The sequence below is a fragment of the Heterodontus francisci genome, chromosome 30 (genome assembly GCF_036365525.1).
Source record: "Heterodontus francisci isolate sHetFra1 chromosome 30, sHetFra1.hap1, whole genome shotgun sequence".
NCBI classification, from domain to species: domain Eukaryota; kingdom Metazoa; phylum Chordata; class Chondrichthyes; order Heterodontiformes; family Heterodontidae; genus Heterodontus; species Heterodontus francisci.
This window is the reverse complement of record NC_090400.1, coordinates 59,531,715-59,547,064: the sequence shown is the minus strand read 5'-3', so window position 1 is coordinate 59,547,064 and position 15,350 is coordinate 59,531,715. Positions and strand designations below refer to the sequence as shown.

At 53.0% G+C, this 15,350-nt stretch overlaps 1 protein-coding gene across 1 annotated transcript in view; it reads right to left on the bottom strand.

Annotated features, from left to right (window-relative positions):
* Positions 1-3,726: 3,726 nt before the first annotated feature.
* Positions 3,727-15,350, bottom strand: part of inpp5ka (inositol polyphosphate-5-phosphatase Ka) — a 58,879-nt gene continuing 47,255 nt past the window's right edge. The window contains 4 exon segments of the mRNA XM_068010807.1: positions 3,727-4,830; positions 8,873-8,977; positions 11,484-11,567; positions 15,333-15,350. The exon segment at positions 15,333-15,350 is cut by the window's right edge and continues 16 nt beyond it. Of these exon segments, the coding sequence (XP_067866908.1) occupies positions 4,780-4,830; positions 8,873-8,977; positions 11,484-11,567; positions 15,333-15,350 (258 nt within the window). The 3' untranslated portion in view covers positions 3,727-4,779.

Genomic DNA, 15,350 nt, shown 5'->3' with positions numbered 1-15,350 from the left:
ACTCTTAAAATGCCCTTTGAAATGGCCCAGCAAGCGACTCAGTTCAAGGGCAATTAGGAATGGGCAATAAATGCTGGACTGGTCAGTGAGGCCCACGTCCACATGAGAATAAAAAAGAATGACACAGGACAGAGTGGACACAGTAACTGTAAAGAACATCAGGAAAAAATACAAATTTCTGAATTGTTTCCATGTTTTTTTTAATCAAAGTTGATAACTGACACACTCTGGTACTATTTAACAAATTACATTTACAAATCGCTAACAATACAATCTTGGGGTAGTGCAAAGATTTAAAAATACATTTGTAACAGTCAGTTCAATAAAATGAGATAAACTCCCAGACTCCAGATGTGCTGGAAAGAGTGCATTCAGTAAGTGAGGAGGTGAAGTTTCAATCTGCATTCCCCCAAACATGCTCTCCCCCAGGGTCAGGGGAGTGTATGGAGTAGAGACCCCTCCCACCCAGTCAGGGGAGTGTATGGGGTAGAGACCCCTCCCACCCAGTCAGGGGAGTGTATGGGGTAGAGACCCCCCTCCCCGGTCAAGGGAGTGTATGGGGTAGAGACACCCCCCCCAGTCAGGGGAGTGAATGGGATAGAGACCCCCCTCCAGTCAGAGGAGTGTATGGGGTAGAGACACCCCCCCCCGGTCAGGGGAGTGAATGGGATAGAGACCCGCCCCCACCCCAGTCAGGGGAGTGTATGGGATAGAGACCCCCCCCAGTCAGGGGAGTGCATGGGATAGAGACCCCCCTCCAGTCAGAGGAGTGTATGGGATAGAGACCCCCCTCCAGTCAGAGGAGTGTATGGTGTAGAGACCCCCAATCCGGTCAGGGGAGTGAATGGGATAGAGACCCGCCCCCACCCCGGTCAGGGGAGTGTATGGGATAGAGACCCCCCCCAGTCAGGGGAGTGCATGGGATAGAGACCCCCCTCCAGTCAGAGGAGTGTATGGGATAGAGACCCCCCCCAGTCAGGGGAGCGTATGGGGTAGAGACCCGCCCCCCCCCCCCTCCGTCAGAGGAGTGTATGGGGCAGAGACCCCCCGGCCCCCCAATCAGGGGAGTGCATGGGGTAGAGACCCCCCACCCCGGTCAGGGGTGTGTATGGGGTAGATACCTCCCCCCCCCGGGTCAGGGGAGTGCATGGGGGAGAGCCCTCTGGTCAGGGGAGTGTATGGGATAGAGACCCCCCTCCAGTCAGGGGAGTGTATGGGGTAGAGACCCCCACCCCCTGGTCAGGGGAGTGTATGGGATAGAGACCCCTCCCCGGTCAGGGGAGTGTATGGGATAGAGAGGCCCCCTCCCCGGTCAGGGGAGTGTATGGGGTAGAGACGCCCCCCCGGTCAGGGGAGTGTATTGGGTACAGACCCCCCCTCCCCGGTCAGGGGAGTGTATGGGGTAGAGATGCCCCCCCCGGTCAGGGGAGTGTATTGGGTACAGACCCCCCCTCCCCGGTCAGGGGAGTGAATGGGGTAGAGATCCCCCCTCCCCGGTCAGGGGAGTGAATGGGGTAGAGATCCCCCCTCCCTGGTCAGGGGAGTATATGGGGTAGAGACCCCGCCTCCCCGGTCAGGGGAGTATATGGGGTAGAGACGCCCCCCCCCCCCCCCCCACCCCCCGGTCAGGGGAGTGAATGGGGTAGAGACCCCCCCTCCCCAGTCAGGAGAGTGTTTGGGGTAGAGACGCCCCCCCGGTCAGGGGAGTGAATGGGGTAGAGATCCCCCCCAGTCAGAGGAGTGTATGGGGTAGAGACGCCCCCCCCGGTCAGGGGAGTGAATGGGGTAGAGATCCCCCCCCCGGTCAGGGGAGTGTATGGGGTAGAGACCCCACCCCCCAGGTCAGGGGAGTGTATGGGGTAGAGACCCCCCTCCCCGGTCAGGGGAGTGTACGGGGTAGAGACGCCCCCCACCCCACCACCCCCTGGTCAGGGGAGTGTATGGGGTAGAGACGCCCTCCCCCCCCCCCACCACCCCCCGGTCAGGGGAGTGTACGGGGTAGAGAATAAGAGCCTGAGCTCTAGATCCTGTAAGTGGACGTCAAACACAAGTGGAAGAATCTAACGGGGTTTGGTGACACTGTCACTCTCCTCTTGCACCCCTAACACTCTCCTTCATTTCCAGAATGTTCTCTCTCTCCTTCTCAGTCCATCTCTCACTCTTTCCCATCTCTGCCTTTATCTGTCCTCCCTGTGTGGGCCCTTTAAAAACAGCTGCGAGTAATAATTGCAAATGATAATAAGGAAATGACAGACTTGTTGAATAATTACTTTGTGTCAGTTTTTACACTAGAGGACGAGGATAATAAATCAAACAGTCCAGGGAAATTAATCCTGAATTAAGGACTGAAACTCACTATTGTTAACTTAAACAAGAAAACTATTAGAAAAAAAGAATGGTACTAAAGACTGACAAATCCCCAGGACCTGATGTTTTAAAGAAAGCTGTAGATACTGGGGCTCAATTAATAATCTGAAATTTGAGATTGATAGTTTTTTTGACAGACATGGGTAACAAGGGGGTTACGAACATCAGAAATAGAAGTAGGAGTAGGCCATTCAGCCCCTCGAGCCTGCTCCACCATTCGACAAGATCATGACTGATCTTCAACCTCAACTCCACCTTCCTGCATTATCACCATATTCTTAATTCCCTTAGCACCGGAAAATCTCTTGATCTCAGTCTTAAATCTATTCAATGATGGAGAATCCACAACCCTCTGGAGTAGAGAATTCCAAAGATTCACAACCCTTTGAGTGTCATAATTGCTCCTCATCTCAGTCCTGAATGATTGGCCCCTTACCCTGAGACTGTGTCCCCGTGTTCTAGATTCTTCAGTCAAAGGAAACTTCTCAGTGTCTACCCTGTCAAACCCATTCAGAATATTGTATGTTTCAATGAGATCACCTCTCATTCTTCTAAACTCAGGGGAATACAGACTTAGTCTCTCCTCATCAGACCCCTCATCCCAGTGAATCAATCCAGTGAACCTTCATCCCTCTAAGGCAAGTATATCCTTCCTTAGGTAAGGAGACCAAAACTGTACACAGTAGATGGAGCAGAGATACAGATCAGCCACAATCTGATTGAATGGTGGAACATGTTCGAGGGGCTGAATGGCCTCCTCCTGTTCCAATGTTCCTCCTAGACGCGCTGTGGCACTCTCCTCCTGGTTGAATAGCAGATTTTCAGAATGAGCACTGAGGGGGTGGGGCCCATCATCTGTGGAACGGAACCTCAACACGAGCCAGCACCTTCAGGAAGGGAAAAACATAACCGGGCAGAAACTGCAGGGAGAAAATAAATAAGATCCACGATACTAGGCCAGATTCTCACAGGGATTGTAACGTGCAGGGCAGTCTCACTCAAAGGAGGAATACACGTACACAGGACAAGGGGAAAGGGAAAGAGAGAAGAGACCATAAGACAGCGAGCGGGGCAGAGCGAGAGATGGGGAAGAGAGTGAGGTAGAGAGTAAGTGAGAGGGAAGAAAGAGAGAGGTAGAGAGCAAGTGAGAGGGTGAGAGAGGGGGAAAGGGGAGAAAGAGAGAGGTAGAGAGCAAGTGAGAGGGTGAGAGATGGGGAGAAAGTGTGATGGGTGAGAAGAGAGAGGGGAGAAAGAGAGAGGGTGAGAAAGGGAGAGAGGGGAGAAAGAGAGAGGTAGAGAGCAAGTGAGAGGGTGAGAGATGGGGAGAAAGTGTGATGGGTGAGAAGAGAGAGGGGAGAAAGAGAGAGGGTGAGAAAGGGAGAGAGGGGAGAAAGAGAGAGGTAGAGAGCAAGTGAGGGGGTGAGAGAGGGAGAGAGGGGGTGAAAGAGGGAGAGAGGGGAGAAAGAGAGATGGGGAGAAAGTGTGATGGGTGAGAGGGGGAGAGAGGTAGAGAGCAAGTGAGGAGGTGAGAGAGGGAGAGAGGGGAGAAAGTGTGATGGGGAGAGAGAGAGAGAAGGAGGGACGGAAGAAAGAGAGGTGGGGAGAGAGCTGGGAGTGTGAGTGAGGGGTGGGGGAGAGAGGGGAAGATAACAATGGAGATAGTGTGGGAGACAGAAAGAGAGCACGAAAACACAATGGAAGAATTAGGATTACACAACAGGGGTACAGCCCACAGGTTCAATTAGTCTGAGTTTAACATGGGACAAAACATAATATCCCTGCAACGGGACAGTGAAAATACTAAAAGGATTAATAAAAAGCAAACATTCATCATGTGTCCAACTATTTGCAGTGTCATAACTAAGATTCTATAACTAGCTGAAGCAGCACGGCCTCCTTTACCAACAAGCACCTCCTCCCCCGAGCAGTGTGAGCTCAGGATGGGCTCTTTTCATTAGCCAATCCTGATGAAGCAAAAATTGTGACTCACTGAATTGCATTGTTTTTGAAATATAAAAAAAGCGAGATGAAGGTTTAAGGTGGAGCCACAAAACAGTTGCGAAGCGAGAACTGCGTGTAAGGGTGACCCCATGGGAAAATTGAGAGGATGAGAGCAGGCGAGGAGCTCCAGTCAACAGGCCCCTGTCTCCACACTCCCGTCACATCCAGGGGATGCTGTCACTGGATGACACATTCAGGAGTCGCAAGTCTTTCGGAGCAGGGTCGACTCATTCCTATTGGCCTTGCACAGACCTGTGGTAGAACCCCAACACAGGCCATACGGTGGTGGGGGAAGCAAGAGAGGCAGAAGTAAAGACAGGGGTGGGAGGGGGTGAGGCTGCTCTTGTCTGAGGAGATGAGGCACAGGGTCCAGCGATGGAGTGCTCAACACGTGTCCGAGTCACCGTGAGCTCAGGCATCACATGACATATCCAGCGAATTTCTGGCACATTCTGGCGTGATCTACAAGAGTGAAATAAATTAAAATTGCATTTATATGGCACCTTTCACAACCTCAGGACTTCCCAAAGTATTTCACAGCAAATGACATACTGCTAAAGTGCAGTCACTGTTGCAAAGTAGGAAACGCAACTGCCAAATTACGCACAGCATGATCCTGCAAACAGCAATGTGATAAGGAACAGAAAATCTATTTGTAGGTATTCGTTGAGATATAAATATTAGTCAGCATACCAGGAAGAACTCCCATCTTCTTCACAATAGTGGTCATGGGATGTTTTACATCTAACTGAGAGAGCAGACGGAGTTCACTTTAACGTCTCATCTGAAGATACTGCAGCACTCCCTCAGTACTGACCCTCCGACAGTGCAGCGCTCCCTCAGTACTGACCCTCCGACAGTGCAGCGCTCCCTCAGTACTGACCCTCCGACGGTGCAGCGCTCCCTCAGTACTGACCCTCCGACGGTGCAGCGCTCCCTCAGTACTGACCCTCCGACGGTGCAGCGCTCCCTCAGTACTGACCCTCCGACGGTGCAGCGCTCCCTCAGTACTGACCCTCGGACGGTGCAGCGCTCCCTCAGTACTGACCCTCCGACGGTGCAGCGCTCCCTCAGTACTGACCCTCCGACAGTGCAGCCCTCCCTCAGTACTGACCCTCCGACGGTGCAGCCCTCCCTCAGTACTGACCCTCCGACGGTGCAGCCCTCCCTCAGTACTGACCCTCCGACGGTGCAGCCCTCCCTCAGTACTGACCCTCCGACGGTGCAGCCCTCCCTCAGTACTGACCCTCCGACGGTGCAGCCCTCCCTCAGTACTGACCCTCCGACGGTGCAGCCCTCCCTCAGTACTGACCCTCCGACGGTGCAGCCCTCCCTCAGTACTGACCCTCCGACGGTGCAGCCCTCCCTCAGTACTGACCCTCCGACGGTGCAGCCCTCCCTCAGTACTGACCCTCCGACGGTGCAGCCCTCCCTCAGTACTGACCCTCCGACGGTGCAGCCCTCCCTCAGTACTGACCCTCCGACGGTGCAGCCCTCCCTCAGTACTGACCCTCCGACGGTGCAGCCCTCCCTCAGTACTGACCCTCCGACGGTGCAGCCCTCCCTCAGTACTGACCCTCCGACGGTGCAGCCCTCCCTCAGTACTGACCCTCCGACGGTGCAGCCCTCCCTCAGTACTGACCCTCCGACGGTGCAGCCCTCCCTCAGTACTGACCCTCCGACGGTGCAGCCCTCCCTCAGTACTGACCCTCCGACGGTGCAGCACTCCCTCAGTACTGAACCTCCGACGGTGCAGCCCTCCCTCAGTACTGACCCTCCGACAGTGCAGCGCTCCCTCAGTACTGACCCTCCGACAGTGCAGCGCTCCCTCAGTACTGACCCTCCGACAGTGCAGCGCTCCCTCAGTACTGACCCTCCGACAGTGCAGCGCTCCCTCAGTACTGACCCTCCGACAGTGCAGCGCTCCCTCAGTACTGACCCTCCGACAGTGCAGCGCTCCCTCAGTACTGACCCTCCGACAGTGCAGCGCTCCCTCAGTACTGACCCTCCGACAGTGCAGCGCTCCCTCAGTACTGACCCTCCGACAGTGCAGCGCTCCCTCAGTACTGACCCTCCGACAGTGCAGCGCTCCCTCAGTACTGACCCTCCGACAGTGCAGCGCTCCCTCAGTACTGACCCTCCGACAGTGCAGCCCTCCCTCAGTACTGAACCTCCGACAGTGCAGCCCTCCCTCAGTACTGAACCTCCGACAGTGCAGCCCTCCCTCAGTACTGAACCTCCGACAGTGCAGCCCTCCCTCAGTACTGAACCTCCGACAGTGCAGCCCTCCCTCAGTACTGACCCTCCGACAGTGCAGCTCTCCCTCAGTACTGACCCTCCGACAGTGCAGCGCTCCCTCAGTACTGACCCTCCGACAGTGCAGCGCTCCCTCAGTACTGACCCTCCGACAGTGCAGCGCTCCCTCAGTACTGACCCTCCGACAGTGCAGCGCTCCCTCAGTACTGACCCTCCGACAGTGCAGCGCTCCCTCAGTACTGACCCTCCGACAGTGCAGCGCTCCCTCAGTACTGACCCTCCGACAGTGCAGCGCTCCCTCAGTACTGACCCTCCGACAGTGCAGCGCTCCCTCAGTACTGACCCTCCGACAGTGCAGCGCTCCCTCAGTACTGACCCTCCGACAGTGCAGCGCTCCCTCAGTACTGACCCTCCGACGTGCAGCGCTCCCTCAGTACTGACCCTCCGACAGTGCAGCCCTCCCTCAGTACTGACCCTCCGACAGTGCAGCGCTCCCTCAGTACTGACCCTCCGACAGTGCAGCGCTCCCTCAGTACTGACCCTCCGACAGTGCAGCGCTCCCTCAGTACTGACCCTCCGACAGTGCAGCGCTCCCTCAGTACTGACCCTCCGACAGTGCAGCGCTCCCTCAGTACTGACCCTCCGACAGTGCAGCGCTCCCTCAGTACTGACCCTCCGACAGTGCAGCTCTCCCTCAGTACTGACCCTCCGACAGTGCAGCCCTCCCTCAGTACTGACCCTCCGACAGTGCAGCCCTCCCTCAGTACTGACCCTCCGACAGTGCAGCCCTCCCTCAGTACTGACCCTCCGACAGTGCAGCCCTCCCTCAGTACTGACCCTCCGACAGTGCAGCCCTCCCTCAGTACTGACCCTCCGACAGTGCAGCCCTCCCTCAGTACTGACCCTCCGACAGTGCAGCCCTCCCTCAGTACTGACCCTCCGACAGTGCAGCCCTCCCTCAGTACTGACCCTCCGACAGTGCAGCCCTCCCTCAGTACTGACCCTCCGACAGTGCAGCCCTCCCTCAGTACTGACCCTCCGACAGTGCAGCTCTCCCTCAGTACTGACCCTCCGACAGTGCAGCTCTCCCTCAGTACTGACCCTCCGACAGTGCAGCTCTCCCTCAGTACTGACCCTCCGACAGTGCAGCTCTCCCTCAGTACTGACCCTCCGACAGTGCAGCGCTCCCTCAGTACTGACCCTCCGACAGTGCACCCCTCCCTCAATACTGACCCTCCGACAGTGCAGCCCTCCCTCAGTACTGACCCTCCGACAGTGCAGCCCTCCCTCAGTACTGACCCTCCGACAGTGCAGCACTCCCTCAGTACTGACCCTCCGACAGTGCAGCACTCCCTCAGTACTGACCCTCCGACAGTGCAGCACTCCCTCAGTACTGACCCTCCGACAGTGCAGCACTCCCTCAGTACTGCACTGTGCGTCCACCTGGAATCAGTGCTCAAATCTGTGGATGGTACTTGAACCCACAATAACTGACTCAGGGGTGAGGGAGCTCCCACTCTGTCAGTTAGAGATTGTGGAATGGGTGTCAGGGAGAGACGAAAGAGGGGAGTCAAAGTTTCCTTTCTCCTGTATAAAAGCTCTCCCATCCCCCAAACCTATAATCGGGCAGACGGAAAAACACCAGAAACTAGATGACTGAAAGAAGCAAAAAAGCAATAAGGACTTTAAGCCTATCATTACTTTAACCTCACTACAGAAATTGCTGTGTTCACCTGGGTAACAAAAGTACCCGGTATCAGTATGAAACACTCCTGACAGTGGTCAGATACAGAGTAAAGCTCCCTCTACACTGTCCCCATCAAACACCCCCAGGACAGGTACAGCACGGGGTGAGATACAGAGTAAAGCTCCCTCTACACTGTCCCCAATCAAACACTCCCAGGACAGGTACAGTACGGGGTTAGATACAGAGTAAAGCTCCCTCTACACTGTCCCCATCAAACACTCCCAGGACAGGTACAGTACGGGGTTAGATACAGAGTAAAGCTCCCTCTACATTGTCCCCAATCAAACACTCCCAGGACAGGTACAGTACTGGGTTAGATACAGAGTAAAGCTCCCTCTACACTGTCCCCATCAAACACTCCCAGGACAGGTACAGTACGGGGTTAGATACAGAGTAAAGCTCCCTCTACACTGTCCCCATCAAACACTCCCAGGACAGGTACAAGAAATTCTTTGTTCCGTTAGTTATAAAAGCTGCAACCAGTGGTACTGAGAGAGATACCTGGAACGGACAGCTGACCCCTACGATGAACTCCATGTTGCTGCTGTAGTAGCACAGGATGAATTCTCCACCTGTCCTGGGGATTTCTTCACCATTTAGATATACCTGGAAGACAAAGTGATGCTGATGTGTCAGGGCAGCAGAACATGGCAGAGGGGGTTCACTGCAAAGTCACAATAACTACAGCCACAGATCAGAAGGTTCAATCTCTATGTGTGTGTGTGTCTGTGTCTGTGTCTGTGTCTGTGTCTGTGTGTGTCTGTGTGTGTCTGTGTGTGTCTGTGTGTGTGTGTGTGTGCAAGGGATCAAATTCAAAAACAGGGACGCTATGCTGAACTTGCACTGAATCGGAGCGAGAGCACACATGGAGTTACTGGGAACAGTTCTGGTCTCCTTTTTATAAATAGATACAGAGGCACTGGAGAAAGGTACAAAAAAGGATTTGCAGGGATAACACCAAACTGAAAAGTTATAACTATCAGGAAAGATTGAACAGGCTGGAGTTCTTTCTCTGGAAAAGAGAAGGCTGAGGGATGACCTGATAGAGGTCTTCATAATTATGAAAGCATTTGATAGGGTAGACATAGAGAAAATGTTTCCACTTGTGGGGCCCTAAATATAAGACAGTCACTAATAAATCCAATGGGGAATTCAGGAGAAACTTCTTCCCCAGAGAGTGGTGAGAATGTGGAACTCACTACCACAGGGAGTGGTTGAGGTGAATAGTATCGATATATTGGAGAGTGGTAAATGTGATACCTTTGTTCAAGAAGGGGTGTAAGGACAGTCCTAATATCTACAGGACTGTTAGTTCAATCAGTGGTGGGTAGGGTTTTAGGAACAGTCGTCAGGGAAAAAAAACCCAAGACACTTGGAGAGGTTTGAGTTAATTAATCCAGCACGGATTTTTAAAAGGCAATTGATGCTTGACTAACCCAATTAGATTTTTTGATTAAGTAACAGAGAAGGTCGATAAAGGGAATGCGGTGGATGTCGTCTATCTGGATATTAAGAAAGCATTTAACAAAGTACCACATGAAAGGCTGGTTAACAAAATTGAGGCTCATGGACTAGGAGGGTCAGTGTCCAATTGGATAAAAGAAATTGGCGTAAGGACAGAAAATAGTGAGTCGTGGTAAATAGCTGTTTTTCAGACTGGAGGATGGTGGACAGTGGTGTTTCCCAAGGGTCAGTGCTGGGACCACTGCTCTTTTGCTATATATAAATGACTTGGATCTTGGAATGCAGAGTAGAATTTCAAAATTCGCCGATATCACCAAACCTGGAGGTGCAGCAAACAATGCAGATGATATGAAGTGCCTGCAACAGGAGATAGACAGACTAGCAGAATGGGCAGAGAGGTGGCAGATGGAATTTAATACTGACAAGTGTGAGGTGATGCATTTTGGCAGAAGGGATACAGTGAGGAAATATAGATTTAATGGCACAATTTTAAAGAGTGTGCACGGGCAGAGGGACCCGGGGGTGCATGTACATCGATCTTTGAAAGCATCAGGACATATTGAGAGAGTGGTTAGTAAAGCATATGGGATCTTGGGCTTCATAAATAGAGGCATTGAGTTCGAGAGCAGGCAAGTTATGCTGAATCTTTATAAAGCACTGGTTAGGCCCCAACTGGAGTATTACGTCCAGTTCTGGTCACCACACTTTAGGAAGGATGTGAGGGTCCTTGAGAGGGTACAGAGGAGATTTACCAGAATGGTTCCAGGGATGGGGGATTTGAGTTACAAGGTTAGGTTGGAGAAGCTGGGATTGTTCTCCTTGGAGCAAAGGAGATGGAGGGGAGGTTTGATAGGGGTGTACAAGATTAAGAGGTGTACAAGATTAGATAAAGTAGACAAAGAAAAGCTGTTCCCATTAACTGATTGTACAAGGACTAGGGGACACAGATTGAAGGTTTTGGGCAAGAGATGCAGGGGGAATGAGGAAGAACATTTTGTTACACAGCGAGTGGTAATGATCTGGAACTCGCTGCCCACAAGGGTGGTGGAAGTGAAGATGATCAGTGACTTCAAAAGGAAATTGGATGAGTACTTGAAGGAAAGAAAGTTGCAGGACTACAGGGATTGAGTTTGGGACTGAATGACTAGCTCTGTGGGGAGGTGGCATGAACTCGATGGGCTGAATTACCCTCCTTCTATGCCGTAAATTACTCAATGACATTTAAGGGGAAGCTGGATAAACACAGAAGGAGAAAGGAATAGAAGGATATGCTGAAAGGGTGAGATGAAGTAGGGGTGGGAGGAGGCTCATGTGGAGCATAAACACCAGCACAGAGCAGATGGGCCGAATGGCCTGTTTCTGTGCTGTGAATTCTAAGCATGAATTGACAATCGATAATCCTGTCCTTGACTGGTGGCACTAGGGATTGCCAACCATCCAGGACTCAGCAAACAGGATAAAGGAGAAAAAGCAGAAGGGATGTGAAAGTGAATTGTGTGTTTCCTTCACAGACTTTGAAGACTGCTGTTTATTTGTTATATTGGAGATTGGAAAAAGGCAGTTTGACTAGATGGGGCGATTGGAGGACATGTGATGAAGCCTCCAGGCAGCCCTGGGTCAGACAGGTAGATGTGGACTCACTACTTACCTGGTAGATGTCATCATTGACCATTAACTCAACGTCCTTCACCCAGAGATATGTCACGTAGTCACTGTGACTTCGGAACCCAACCTGGAATGGTAGATAAGAGTCAGTAACATCCCCGGTACATCTCACTCACCATCCCACAGCCCTACAACAATAACTTGCACTGATATGGTGCGCTTAACGTGGTAAAACATCCCAAGGTGCCGAGGGTGCTGGATATGGTGGCCTCGTGGTTCTGATACTGGACAAACAAACTAGAGGTTTGCAAGTTCAAAACCTAAAGGTGGCAAAGGGGGGAAATTCAACTGAACAAACCTGGAAATTGATGCTTTGGTATCAGATGAAGTGACCATGGAAATTGCCGGATTATCACAGAATCATACAACAATGCAAGACAGGAGGCCATTCGGCCCATCATGTCCGTAGCGGTTCTCAAATGAGCAATACACTCATTCACATTCCCCCACCTTCCCTGCACATTCTTCCTTTTCAGATAACAGTCGAATTCCCTTTTGAAGGCCTCGTTTGAATCTGCCTCCACCACACTCTCAGACAGTGCATTCCAGATCCTAAACACTCACTGAACCTGCCTCCACCACACTCTCAGGCAATGCATTCCAGATCCTAAACACTCACTGAACCTGCCTCCACCACACTCTCAGGCAATGCATTCCAGATCCTAAACACTCACTGAACCTGCCTCCACCACACTCTCAGATAGTGCATTCCAGATCCTAAACACTCACTGAACCTGCCTCCACCACACTCTCAGACAGTTCATTCCAAATCCTAAACACTCACTGTGTGAAAAGGTTTTTCATGACGCCATTTTGCCAATCACTTTAAATCTGTGTCCTCTCATTCTCGATCCTTTTACGAGTGGGAACAGTTTCTCTCTATCTACTCTGTCCAGACTCCTCATGATTTTGAATACCTCTATCAAATCACCTCTCAGCCTTCTCTTCTCCAAGGAAAACAGTCCTAACTTCTCCAAAATATCTTCATAACTGAAATTCCTCATCCCTGGAACCATTCTCCTGAATCTTTTCTGTACTCTCTCCAATACCCTCACGACTTTCCTAAAGTGCGGTGCCCAGAACTGGATTAAAATCTTCTCTTAACCTTCTCTGCCCTTCGCAGAACATATCCCTCTGGGATAGGAAATTGCCTCTCTACCCCATCTGATAATGAGGGACAGGCACTGAATACTGTCCTCGACACTGCCCCACATTCCAATGATTGAGGGACATGGGGAGAAGGTGGGAATAAGGCACATTTGGAGAAGGTGGGATTGAGGGACATGGGGAGAAGGGGAGAGGGTGGGATTGAGGGACACGGGGAGAGGGTGGGATTGAGGGACACGGGGAGAGGGTGGGATTGAGGGACACGGGGAGAGGGTGGGATTGAGGGACACGGGGAGAGGGTGGGATTGAGGGACACGGAGAGAAGGTGGGATTGAGGGACACGGAGAGAAGGTGGGATTGAGGGACACGGAGAGAAGGTGGGATTGAGGGACACGGAGAGAAGGTGGGATTGAGGGACACGGAGAGAAGGTGGGATTGAGGGACACGGAGAGAAGGTGGGATTGAGGGACACGGAGAGAAGGTGGGATTGAGGGACACGGAGAGAAGGTGGGATTGAGGGACACGGAGAGAAGGTGGGATTGAGGGACACGGAGAGAAGGTGGGATTGAGGGACACGGAGAGAAGGTGGGATTGAGGGACACGGAGAGAAGGTGGGATTGAGGGACACGGAGAGAAGGTGGGATTGAGGGACACGGAGAGAAGGTGGGATTGAGGGACACGGAGAGAAGGTGGGATTGAGGGACACGGAGAGAAGGTGGGATTGAGGGACACGGAGAGAAGGTGGGATTGAGGGACACGGAGAGAAGGTGGGATTGAGGGACACGGAGAGAAGGTGGATTGAGGGACACGGAGAGAAGGTGGGATTGAGGGACACGGAGAGAAGGTGGGATTGAGGGACACGGAGAGAAGGTGGGATTGAGGGACACGGAGAGAAGGTGGGATTGAGGGACACGGAGAGAAGGTGGGATTGAGGGACACGGAGAGAAGGTGGGATTGAGGGACACGGAGAGAAGGTGGGATTGAGGGACACGGAGAGAAGGTGGGATTGAGGGACACGGAGAGAAGGTGGGATTGAGGGACACGGAGAGAAGGTGGGATTGAGGGACACGGAGAGAAGGTGGGATTGAGGGACACGGAGAGAAGGTGGGATTGAGGGACACGGAGAGAAGGTGGGATTGAGGGACACGGAGAGAAGGTGGGATTGAGGGACACGGAGAGAAGGTGGGATTGAGGGACACGGAGAGAAGGTGGGATTGAGGGACACGGAGAGAAGGTGGGATTGAGGGACACGGAGAGAAGGTGGGATTGAGGGACACGGAGAGAAGGTGGGATTGAGGGACACGGAGAGAAGGTGGGATTGAGGGACACGGAGAGAAGGTGGGATTGAGGGACACGGAGAGAAGGTGGGATTGAGGGACACGGAGAGAAGGTGGGATTGAGGGACACGGAGAGAAGGTGGGATTGAGGGACACGGAGAGAAGGTGGGATTGAGGGACACGGAGAGAAGGTGGGATTGAGGGACACGGAGAGAAGGTGGGATTGAGGGACACGGAGAGAAGGTGGGATTGAGGGACACGGAGAGAAGGTGGGATTGAGGGACACGGAGAGAAGGTGGGATTGAGGGACACGGAGAGAAGGTGGGATTGAGGGACACGGAGAGAAGGTGGGATTGAGGGACACGGAGAGAAGGTGGGATTGAGGGACACGGAGAGAAGGTGGGATTGAGGGACACGGAGAGAAGGTGGGATTGAGGGACACGGAGAGAAGGTGGGATTGAGGGACACGGAGAGAAGGTGGGATTGAGGGACACGGAGAGAAGGTGGGATTGAGGGACACGGAGAGAAGGTGGGATTGAGGGACACGGAGAGAAGGTGGGATTGAGGGACACGGAGAGAAGGTGGGATTGAGGGACACGGAGAGAAGGTGGGATTGAGGGACACGGAGAGAAGGTGGGATTGAGGGACACGGAGAGAAGGTGGGATTGAGGGACACGGAGAGAAGGTGGGATTGAGGGACACGGAGAGAAGGTGGGATTGAGGGACACGGAGAGAAGGTGGGATTGAGGGACACGGGGAGAGGGTGGGATTGAGGGACACGGGAAGAAGGTGGGATTGAGGGACACGGAGAGGTGGGATTGAGGGACACGGAGAGGTGGGATTGAGGGACATAGGGAGAAGGTGGGATTCAGGGACATGGAGAGAAGGTGGGATTGAGGGACACGGAGAGAAGGTGGGATTGAGGGACACGGAGAGAAGGTGGGATTGAGGGACACGGAGAGAAGGTGGGATTGAGGGACACGGAGAGAAGGTGGGATTGAGGGACACGGAGAGAAGGTGGGATTGAGGGACACGGAGAGAAGGTGGGATTGAGGGACACGGAGAGAAGGTGGGATTGAGGGGACACGGAGAGAAGGTGGGATTGAGGGACACGGAGAGAAGGTGGGATTGAGGGACACGGAGAGAAGGTGGGATTGAGGGACACGGAGAGAAGGTGGGATTGAGGGACACGGAGAGAAGGTGGGATTCAGGGACATGGAGAGAAGGTGGGATTGAGGGACATGGAGAGAAGGTGGGATTGAGGGACATGGGAGAGGGTGGGATTGAGGGTCATGGGAAGAAGGTGGGATTGAGGGACACGGAGAGAAGGTGGGATTGAGGGACACGGAGAGAAGGTGGGATTGAGGGACACGGAGAGAAGGTGGGATTGAGGGTCATGGGAAGAAGGTGGGATTCAGGGAAATGGGGAGTAGATTTTAATAAGTTACCTTGAACAACCCGATCCA